At 39.2% G+C, this 12,011-nt stretch overlaps 1 protein-coding gene across 3 annotated transcripts in view; it reads right to left on the reverse strand.

Annotated features, from left to right (window-relative positions):
- FRMPD4 (FERM and PDZ domain containing 4) overlaps positions 1 to 12,011 on the reverse strand; it is a 314,384-nt gene that overhangs the window by 62,495 nt on the left and 239,878 nt on the right. For all 3 annotated transcript variants that reach the window (XM_026117225.2, XM_064500344.1, XM_026117239.2), the window contains one exon: positions 10,158 to 10,260. In XM_026117225.2, coding sequence (XP_025973010.2) covers positions 10,158 to 10,260 — 103 coding nt within the window. The remainder of the gene's footprint in view (positions 1 to 10,157; positions 10,261 to 12,011) is intronic.

The following is a 12,011-nucleotide window of genomic DNA, read 5'->3' on the forward strand; positions in this document are numbered from 1 at the left end:
GAGGGAGACAGGGGTCAGAGTTGATTGCATTCTGTGTTTATCTCTGAAGTCTGTATTTTGATATTTTGTTATTCTTTGTTATTCTTGTTCTCTCAGTACAAGACCAAAACAAAGTAAGACTAAGACCAACATTTTTGGAAAGTCACACACTGTGAAATACATAAAATTAACCTTTCCCCTGTCATTGTTGCTGCTTCCAGTAGGTCAGTGAAGACTTGGATGTTTCGAGTCAAGGAAAAAGCCAAACAGAGAACAGTATCTTTGGGGAAAAGTTTATTTATTTATTTATTTATTTGAAACTGAAGCTAAAATCATGCTTCTCTCACTTTCTTTCACACGTGTTGCTTGCAATAGACTAGCACTAGTCAGTCATCACACTGGAGATCAAACAAGGCAGAGCTGACCAATAAATCCAGCAAAAAATTGTACCAACTACCATGTTAAAGTATTTGAAATATTTGGTATTTTTTTTTAAGGTAAATTTATTTTAGCCATTTAATCTTCTACCAATTTCAGATCTTTTCTTTAAAGAGAAATTGCTTTTTCTTTTCTAGCCTTTGACCTTTCACTATGGCCCAGAGTCATCCCAATCAGTGTAATATTTGACTGAGGAACGTAAGTCTGGGGACTAATGAGGGTGATTCAGCCTACATAAAACTGTTCGCCTTCCACTTTAACTACCCTTCTGATTGGGTAGTAAGTCGAGACATCTCACCCAATTTGAATCAAAAAAAGGTTTGGATTGGGAAAGTTTTGTCAGTGTAGGATTCATGCAGATGCTTCTCATCTCTGTAGTATTTTTGTGATTTCCCAGCTGCACAGGCAAACTGTTACTGATGGCCAGCATTGTCACCCCTACCTGCGTGCAAGCCGACTAACAGATATTAATCAGAGCAGGGAGATGATATAGAAGTTCAGAAGAAATCACTGTAGCTGTACCCTCATGTTAGGAGGGAGGGCCACCTCAAACAACAGGTCATGCCGTTCTGGGCACACAGAGCTTTAGGAGGCACTATTCTTAATTACATTTTACTGAATAAATTGCATGGAGCCTAGCAGGTAAATAGGATGTCTGTTACTAAAAAGTAACTCTGAGTTTCAGGAAGCCAGGAAGACACAGCCTCAGCAGGCCAGAGAGCAGCAGAAAGGTCCTGCTGCCTTCAGGAACTCCTGAGTCAGCTTCCCATTACAGAATTCATAAAATTACCTTCACAGCACAGTGAACTTGCTCAAAAAAGAGGGGAAATCTGGAGACAAGACAAGTAGTAGTATGCAGAGGAGGAGTAAGTAAGCCAGGAGGCCAAGACAGAAGATACTGCATTAAGTAGAGAGCTGGCAGAGAAGCACCTCTTACACTACACAAGACACTATGCCAATGGGACTATAGGCTACCACTACCTCTCCATGACACTTTGCTCTCAGAAGGGTTTTACCTGTTTCCTGGTTAGATACTTTCCCTATTTCCTTCCCACTCCAGACATTGATAATCCCACCTTGACAGGGAAAACACTGCTCTCTTGACTCCAAACACGGGATTACAACAACACTCAACATATCAAGTCTCAATATTTTTTGATCCACATCAACGAGAAAGCCTTGGACCTCCATTCATTCCTTTCATACTTTCCAATTGCATGGGTCAAGAAATTTTAAAAAGCTATTCATTTTTGTCCCATTCATTCTCCTTGTGCTTTAAAGAAGACACGGCTAATTTTGTCTTCTCCAGTTTGACAAAGAAATGGATTTTTGTAAAATGCACAAAACCCTTCAAATACAGGCACTGCCAGGAGCTACTATACAGCTAACAGCTAAAGTCTAAGAATATTTCAAATTCATGAAGATACACAACACACTGCAAATCAGTCACAGTCTTTTCACCCTTCTCTCACAATAGTTCAAAGTTATCTTTTAATGTTCCTATAAGCACTGGTGCATATAAAACAGCCATCCCCAAAACAACATTCCTTAAACAGGAGATAACAATCTCTCTCTTTCCCTGACACTAGGTGCCTGTAGCAGACACAATGCTCCAAGAGACAACCTGCAAAACAATCAAACCCTCCTGTCTGCCTGCTAGCTCATGACACCACCTTTGTGGTCTATCTTTCAGAACATATAGCATTTGGGTATAATTCACAGTAACTACTTGCCTTCTGCTTGATACTGCCATCTATCTTTCAGTCTTTTAAAAACACATTTCTCTGTCATCTTGAAGCTATTTAGGCAACAGACACCCAGTTAATTTCTATGATACTAATGGCCAGCATGGTCTCAGGATAAAAGTGAAGGCTGATGCCACCATTGTCCATATTTCATTAAGGAAAAAAGGTCAGAATTGCTGAAAATCCTAACACTGTGTCCATTCCCAAAGAAACACCCATTTGTAGCCAAGATCTGGTGTACAAATATAAATAGCAAGAATACAGCCTCTGCTTGCAGACAAAGGTATTTCAAAATGCCTCAGGTATAACACAAGCATCACAGGCCTTATACTCATGCAACTATCATATCTTTTCAATAATGGCAATCCTTTCCATGACGATAGCTTCAGCAGCTGATGTGTATATGCTGAATCAATTGGCAACCGACTGGCTGAATGAGGGAGCTGCAAACTTCTTGATGAGGACAGCCACACACTCCTGCAAGCACAAATGTGCTCTGTGACTTCTGTGCACATCATGGTGAAGGCACCATTGTCATCTTCAGCCTTTACAGTCACTCTTTGCTGGCAATCCTAATTTCACAGCATGATCCTCTCCAATCAGTCCATATTTCTCCTCCAAGCCCAGAAACCATTCTGCACAAGGCAACACTTCCAAGCAAGCTCCTGAAGCCCTCGCAGTTGTTTTCTTTTCCCTCTCGTTTTCTTCTTTCTGCTGGTTAAACTGTTCCATATCACAGCGCTTGTCTTGTATAGCTGTAGCTGTCCTGTAGTAACATGCTCAAGGCATCCACGCAAGCCACAGAATATTCAAGTACCAACAGTATGATGTGGAAGGCTGTCTTCTCCAAAATAATCATTTATTGATTTGGAAATAGCACCCAAAAAGAGACTGATAATGGGGTCAGGAGTGAGGAAATTTGAGATGTCTGTACTTTGACATCTCTTCTTTCCCCTTCCCCTCCTCAAACACTGGACATGATGTTTTTAGGCACCTTCTGCTACCATCCCAAGAGGAAACAATCCCATGATGGACACTGCTTGTAGCCACAGCACAAAGAAGGATCAATATCTATTGCACAGTATGCAATATAGAGGAAATCCATCATGTGGAAGGGTTAATTCATAATAAAATAAAAGCTGGATGTTAATTTGTATGCCTTTATAAGGAAACAATTACTTTGAAACTTTCACATCAGTACATCTGACCTCAAAGTAAATCTCCCATGCAGACAAGGCAATACTATTGTTTAGTTTTATGAGAAGCAGTAATCTTGCTTGTCAGAACAAGCTAATAAGAGCTACATTTGATAGTTCACATCTGAAGAAGGCATTTTGTACAGCTGCTTGGGTTTTGGGCACAGCTGTTCCACATCTCTGTCCTTAGCACTGTGCTCAGTTACCATAAAGCAACTTGTTATGGAACAGCTGACCTGAAATTTAGCATGGGTGACTTCTCTTTCCAGAGGGTAACATGGTAGGCTGATGATACAACGTTTCCATTGGATGACACATCAAGCTGTGGAATTTCAAAGACCACAAACCTGCTAACATTAGGGGGTATCTACCTTGGTAAACACGAAAAGAAGCTTATAAATTAAGTTCTGAGCACTCTGAACATTTGAATTACTGAGCCCAAATCTGTCTTGATCGTGTCAGCCAACTCTTTGCTAAGAAAGCAGCAAGGATATAAGACTGCGTGCTTTCACAGATACAATGGATTAAAAAGAAAACAATTTCCATAGTTGGTACTGCTTTTAAAAATAACAAGTAATATTTCTATATAGCTTTTACCTCAATTTAAATCTTACAGAACTCTGACAAGGTGGGCAAACACTTTTGAAAGCGTATTACAGATTAATAACTAAAACTTAGAGCGATCTGATTTAGCTCTAAGTAAACTAGTTGAGGTAATGGAAGCACCTCACTACTGCAGCCAAGAAAAAGGGCAAATCAGACAAGGCTAAATCTGTGCTATCACAGTTAGATTGTAGCAGTTGGTTTAAACTAAGTTGTCTCTAAAATATGGTGCAGAAATACCCCCAAAAGTAGAAGATATATATTCAATAACATTCCTTGAGACAGCCGGGGACTGAGTTCTCACACCCTGACTCCTAGCTCTATGCTTAGGCTAGCTGATTAGGTAGCTATTGATGTCACTGGTAAAAATCCTACCAACTACAGAGAATTTGGTCTCCCTGTTCAGCAATATGTATCTAAACAAAACACTACTAATTCACAGTGTCAAAGCCTGAAAGCTATAGCCTCTGGATATACTGAACTGGAAGTATAGCTGAGTACCTTCAGGTGAAAATGTCTGCATGAGTGCCGTTTCAGGAAAAGCAGGTTTCAAGATTCTCGGTTGCTAAGCAGTTTCATGGCTAATGGTTTAATATACTTGCTTTTTCCTCTATGATGTTGATGAAGAAAGACTATCTTTAATATTAAATTCACCAAAATTGCTTGATCCAGTATATGAAATAGTCTGGAGGTAGAAATTACATTTGAAAACTGATATTTACAGCTTCTATGAGAACAGGAAGATGACAGGCACTGCTACCAAGCTCATTTTTGCTCTACATTTAGTTCTGATGATACAGGAACAGCAGATTGGTCCCCTGAAACACATGGAGTCCAATGGCAGCAACTGAATCGTCATCCACTCCATGGCGATGCTGAGAAGGGTCAGTATTGATTAAATCCACACTATTACTTAAAACACAACATGCATCCTGAAACCCTGGAGGGTTCTTTCTCTCCAGTCTTATGATAATACAAACAGAAATGCTACTGTAAAACTGAAAGAATCCTCCTCCTTCACGACAAAAAAAGTTAACTTGCCAAAGCAAGAGTTATTTCAGAAAGTTTTTTGAGTCACTTCTCTTAAACAGAAAAAACTAATTACTAAATATGTGTGAAAAGCTTTAAGTCACAGAATCTGTATTAGCAATACAATAAAAATAAGATAAGGACCTCCTGTTACAATGATGAAAAATCTGTACTTTAAATAAATACATCATCTTTGTTGAATATTCTGTTTGCTTGCTCCTTGCCTTGATTTTAATGATGCATTTACAAAACTTCTTTTCCCAACTTCAATAACTTTTCTTCTTGAATGCAACACTTCAGTAATGCAGCCATCAGTGACTCTCATAAATGTGACCTGTCTTTGTAAGGGAAACATGACTTCTGGGTTTCTGCTTGAAAACAGCCCAGTAGAGTACAATATGGTGCAAAAGCCACTGAACATTACCAGGAATAATGAGTGCTTATGTAGTTTGTCTGCAAACCATACTGTATTTGTATCTCTGTAACCTTGGCTTTCAAAGGACAACTTGAATGCTAATTAAATGTTGCCACTAAAGCAGGACCAAAAGAATTAGATGAATGAGAATGACCTACAGGTGATACTCATAATGAATATCCCCGATAACCTCTAGGTCTCAGACCTCCTAGGATAACAACAGCCCCCCTCAATTCTTAAATAAATAAATAAACAAATAATAATAAAAAAAATCTTTCACCAGCTTACTGCTCATTACCACCTGCAGTCTGCAGAGGTGGCTTTAATACAGTTTTCTACTTAAGGAAGCTTATTTTCAATAATAAGTAGTTAAAAGGCATGCTCTAGTTACATAATTAAAATATTAAAAAGTAAGAAAAAGATATTGTGAAAATATCTGTATTTTGTGTTCCCTTTTATGTTCTGGCATTTTGATGTAGTAAAATTGTTACGCAAAAGAGACTGTCTTAAAAGACTGGTCTAACTATTTTTAACACCATAAGAGTAAAAAGCTCTAAATGAGTTTAGAGCTAATAGGAGCGGGACTAAAGCAAAACAAACTGATGTGAAAAAAAATGCTTCTACTTATTTTATGGAAAATTTAAAAATACAGCAAACATACTGGTTAGGGACATAGTCTTTTGTAATGAAAAAAAACCTGTCACTTTTCAGATACCCTTCTTGGTGAAATTCTGAATCTTTTCCTCAAATTGATTTTATGAATCAATTTAGGGGAGAATTTAAAATAGAGTGTAGCAGAAATTTTCTTTTCCATTTTCTTTTCCTTTTACAGCATGACTGTTCTCATAAGTAAATTTCCTGCTAAAATTTCTTGGAAATCAATTAAATATTGCATTACAATGTAATGATGTGATGGGCAAAAAGCAGGGCTTCTACAGGCACATCATTAGTGAAAGGAACACCAAGGAAAATAAGGGCTTGCAGCTGAATGTGGTGAGCAACCTAATGAAGGACACTGAAAAGGCTGAGGTACCTGATGCCTTGTTTTGTTCTTCACTGGTAAGGTTGACTTCCAAGCCTCCCCAGTCCCCGTGCTTAGTGGCAGAACTGAGAGGAGAGACATACTCTACCCATGGTAGAGGAAGACTGAATTAGGGATTGTTTAGCAAGATTGTATGCACACAAGTCCCTGGGCCTGGATGGGACACATCCAGGGATGCTGAGGAAGCTGCCTGATGTCTTTGTGAGGCTGCTTTCCATCATCTTTGAAATGTCATGGTGACTGGGGGAGGTTCCTGATGACTGCAAAAAGGCAAATGTCATTCACGTCTTCATAAAGGCAAGAAAAAGGATCTGGGAAACTACAGGTTAGCAAGGCTTACCTCAGTTCTGGAAAAATTATGGAACAAATCTCCCTGGAAACCATTTGCAGGTACAAGAAAGACAGGAAAGAGATTGGGAACTGCCAGTATGGATTTACAAAGTGCAAATCATGCTTGAGCAACTTAATTTCTTTCTAAGATGAGATGATTGGCCTAATGGATATGGGAAGAGCAGTGGATGTTGTTTACTTTGACTTGAACAAGGCTTCCAACACAGTCTCCCATAGTACCCTTAAAGCTACATTGAGGAGCTATGGATTGGATAGGTGGACTATGAGGTGGGTGGAAAACTGGCTGGACTGGAGGCTAAAACGGCAGTGTTCAGCAGGTTACTGGTGACATTACTCTTAGTATTGGCCCCCTGCAACCACTAGTATTTAACACCTTCATCAGTGACCTGATTAGTGGGACAGAGTGCATCTTCAACAAGTTTGTAGGTGGCAAACAGGGAGGAGCAGTCAATACACTCAAGGGCAGGTCCGTTGCTCAGGGGGACATAGACAGGCTGGAGGAGTGGTTGACAGAATGCCTACGAGATTTATGAGGACAAATGCCAAGTCTTGTACCTGGGATGAATGAACCTCATATAGTGCTGCAGAGTAAGGCCTGACTGGGCCAGGCAGCAGCTCCACAGAAAAATGTGGGGGTCTAGGTGTCCACAGTAAATTGAACATGAGCAAACAGTGTGCCCTCCCAGTGGTGAAGCTTAACTGCATACTGGACTGCATTAGCAAGAACACAGTAAACAGGTCGAGTGATTATTCCTGTCCACTCCCCATGAGGCTGGAGCTTTACCACTGTTTCCAGTTTTGGACTCCGCCACTGTGAGTAAGCTATTGACAAACTTGAGAGGCTCTAGTAGAGGGCCTCTAAGAAGGCTGTGAGGCTTAAGCACATGATATAGGAGAAGAGACTATGGAAATAGGACTTGTTTAATCTGAGTAGGCTAAGGGAGGAATCTAAGTCTTCCACTACCTACTACAGGTGTTATAGAGAACAAAGCCACCTTCTCAGAGGTGGGACAAGAAGTAAAGGTCACAAATTGCATCAAGGAAAATTCCAATTTGATACACACACACACACATACATATACACACACACACATACATATATATATAAAAATCACAATGCTAGTGTTAAGCACCAAAACAGGTGCCCAGAACAGCTGTGTGATCTCTGTTCTTGGAGATAGTCAAAACTTAATGGGACAGGCCCTGAACAACCAGGTCTAACTTTGACAGTAGCTCTGCTTTGAGCAGGATAGTGGAGTAGATGATCTCCAGAACTCCCTACCACCTCAGTTTTCTTATGATCCTTTGATAATGCCCGTTACAGTTATCAGACATACTCGTTGCTGATCATAGATATTTTCCTACTAGCTGGAAAACAAGATTTCAAAATTGCTTCCATCCACACTGCAAACTGAAAGCAAGCATTGCTTGCAGGGTGATGGATGCATCTACCCATAAGTAAACCTATTACATAGAAGGGATGTATTACTTCATCAGCGTAAAGAATTGCTTCTGCTATGGTTCAGGACTGTATAGTTACAGTGTCTAATCATTCCAGGTGTCCCCACTGGAATTAAAAGAGAGCTCTTCATTTCCAATGCTGTAATGTACAATCCCAATATATCTCACTCTGTCGAAGTCCCAAAGGCAGATATATTCCGAGAGCAGAGGCAGAATTACAGTGTAAGAAAAGTGCCACCAAAATATTCCCCTGGAATGTAAACATTAATTGATTTATTTGTAGCTGGTTGGCTAAGACACTACCTGTGGAGTTAACATGACTAGGAAGGACTACATTCTTACTCAGTATCTCATTTGCAGGCAGGCAGAGAATCAGTCACACAGTAAACCCACTCTGTCTCAGTTTTAATCAGTTTTTTCTCCTGTTGTTATTACTATACGTTGCTAGCAACAGAGGAATGAGAGGGAGAGATCTTGATTCTGATTACTTACATAACAAAGAATCAGGAAAAGAATGACGACTGTAACAGATGACTTTATGAAGTAACAAAGATATCAAAAAAGTTTAAGACCCATTGGTGGGTCTTATGCTGCTACTCTATGCAGAGCATAGGATATGAATTTAATAGGAATAGGGCAGGTCCTTTAATTCCTGAGGGCTCTTAATTACATAAATAAGAGTGTCAAAGTCCCTTCCTAAAATGTGTTGTGTTTCTGTTAGCTGACCTGCTGGTTACCACTTTTTTAAAATCTGAAAATGTATGGATTTTGTTCATAGCTGCACAACATAAAGACAGATAAAGACATCGGTGTTGCTGGCAGTTTTACTGCTTTGCTGAATAGGCTTTTTATGCCCCATAAACTGAGTACACTTTTGCTCAAATTATGATCTGCAAGAGTAAACTATCACAGCAGCACCTCCTGACTAAATTTCTGAAAGCAAATATGACTTTTCAAACTGCATGGGCAACACTGATAATAGACAGCTACCAGTTCTGAGAAGTACATGCACAGTTAAAACTTGATCATCTTCCATGAACCAACTAGACCCACCAATTCAGACTTTTACACCAAAGAGAAGAAAAATACAAAAACCAAACTGGCCTCCAGTGACCAGGCTCCTGAAATTTAACCATAAAATAATCATCTTTATACTTAAATTTTGAATTGCCAATCATTTTTCTATGCAATGTGCTTTCTAACACCTGCTGTTACTCAAAATGCAAAGCTTGTCTACCACATTGCACCTTTTTTTTTACGTTCTGAGCATTTGTTGGTCCCCTGTCCTTTTTCTCCTCCTGCATCCCATTACAGACATTCATTTTTTTTCCATTCCTACACCCTTCGCAGTCTCTTTTGTCTTGTTTCCTACCTCATCTCTACATAGGCCTTCCTGCTCTTCTCATACAAACTCACCTACCATATATCCAACCAAACATGTACCATTTACATGCACCTATCCTTTCTCAAAATCATCCCACCTGCTTTTCCCTCCTCTTCATGTAAGACAGACCTGACTCTCTATTGTGACACTTTATTTCTGAAAAAAAAAAAAAAAAGAAAAAGCAATAGAGCAACAGTGAATGGAGCTGCCTTGCTCCAAGAGTTACTCCTTCAACAATCCATACCAAAAAGGAATATCGGGCAAATATTATTCTTCTTTTGATACCCAACTATTTTGGAGCTGCTCCAATATCATATTTTTTTCAGCTACCCAGAGGATATTTATGAGGACATCTCATTTCAATACTAAAATATTTCACCATTCTTCATTATAACTAAAGTAACATTATTTTCTATTTTCTCAGCCATGAGAAGGCAAGATTGCTATAGTATTGAATGACTGCACAGGCAATAAGCCACTGGGCTCATAGTTTAAGTGACAGGACATCAACTACCTGACAAGGTCGATGACTCTCTCCCTTGGAGCAGTGCTGACTGGCTCATCATTAATCATTATGATCTGATCTCCTGGTATAAGCTTTCCTTCAGAGGGGCCGCCTACAGACAAATGAAAAAAAAGCACAAGTTAGTAGACCATTGTAAATGCACACACACACAATATTGTTCATATGCTATGCGTTTTTTTTCTTCAACTAATGGCATATTTAACACTTAATACTTCTTCTGACAAGGCCAGTACTTCCTCACTAGCAAAATCTTGAAAGTTAGTGGCTTAGGTGTTTCTACGAAAGTTCCTCAGGTTAGGTTCCAAAACCACATTTAGGTACCTCAAACTAAGGACTTGATTTTCTGGGTTAGTCACACTTATAGAAAAAATAGGCCAGCAGGGCCCATAGAAGGTCACCTAATCCACCCTTTAAGGCATAATCAACCATACCTTACTCATTCCTGGTCAGTATCTGTCTAATCTTTTTGTAGGATCACCTCTGAGGAAGACTCCTTTTCCTGTAGACGATCCTGTTGTTTAACTACTGTTAAAATTAGGAAGTCTTCTCCCCAGTGTCTAGACCCGATCTTCCTTGTTGCAACACATAACTTCTTGCCCTTGCCAAAGCAGCACTGGGGAACATACTATTCCCTTCCTCTCTGTAACATCACTTTACATATTTGAAAGTCATTCGCAGGTCTCTCCTCAGACTTTTCTGGTCTAGGTGAAACAAACCTTCTTTCAATCTTAAGACAGAAAGTTTTCTGTATCTTAGTCTTTGAGTCTGTTTTCCTCTGGACTCCCTCCACTTGGTGAAAAGAATTTCTAAGGGATACATCCAAAAGTATTGACACTTCTAGCTAAATATAGATTGTCAAATTATTATAACTAGGTAATTGAATACATGTGCTTTGGAGTCTGACACTATTAAAATGCATATTAAATTTACGCTTTATAAAATGCAGAAAATATTTTGCTTCTCAGAATGAGTTTAAATGCCCAGAAGTGGGCATAAGCCTTTTGTCTTAAACTTTGCAGTGATGATATTAAAAAATTATTACCATTGTGAAGTTAAAGTCTTAAAAAAAAGTCAGTGTCAGAAACAATTCACCCAGTAATTGAGCAAATGCTGTTCCTTTCCTCTGTTTCATTTGGAAACTTTACGTCACTCACAAATCCAGCATAAACGGATACAGATCCATGTAGAAGAAAGTTGTTCTGAACACGTCTTTCCTCCTGTTTGTTTGGAATAGATATAAACACCTTTTCCAAACTGAACTTTAATATAAGGCTATGTTTATAATGCTAACTCGGGAGAAAAGAACTGTGTGAATCTAGTTCAAATATTAGTTACAACACTCACTCCATCTGCAAGCAATACAAGCATAATCAATGCACACACATGGGTAAATGACATCAGAATTTTACATAGTCGATTTTGCCTCTCCTCTGCTCTCTAAGGGGGCTCTACAGAACATATTGAATAGGAGCAAAGTCAAAGTCCTGTCCTTAGCTCCAAGGCAATTTTACATAACATCTGAGCGTTCAAGCATAAAGAGCAAGAGCCCGCTATTCAGGAGACTGAGCATTCCCAGGTCTGGGACCCCATAAACGCTAACCTCACTAATTTTCACTACAAATAGGAAGTTTAGGACTATTTTGAACTGGCTTTTTTAATACAGTTATACAGAAGTATACATTCAAAAAGAATCATCATCACCACCCTCTTTTTCCAAAAAAGTTAGAATCCAAATCTCCTCACGGGAACCTGATGATAAAAAGAATGATGAATACATACATTTTAATCTCACAGCTTAATACACCCCCTGAAAACACTGATTTCTGTGGCAATGAAGGTGGC

Source organism: Dromaius novaehollandiae, chromosome 1 (genome assembly GCF_036370855.1).
Source record: "Dromaius novaehollandiae isolate bDroNov1 chromosome 1, bDroNov1.hap1, whole genome shotgun sequence".
NCBI classification, from domain to species: Eukaryota; Metazoa; Chordata; class Aves; order Casuariiformes; family Dromaiidae; genus Dromaius; species Dromaius novaehollandiae.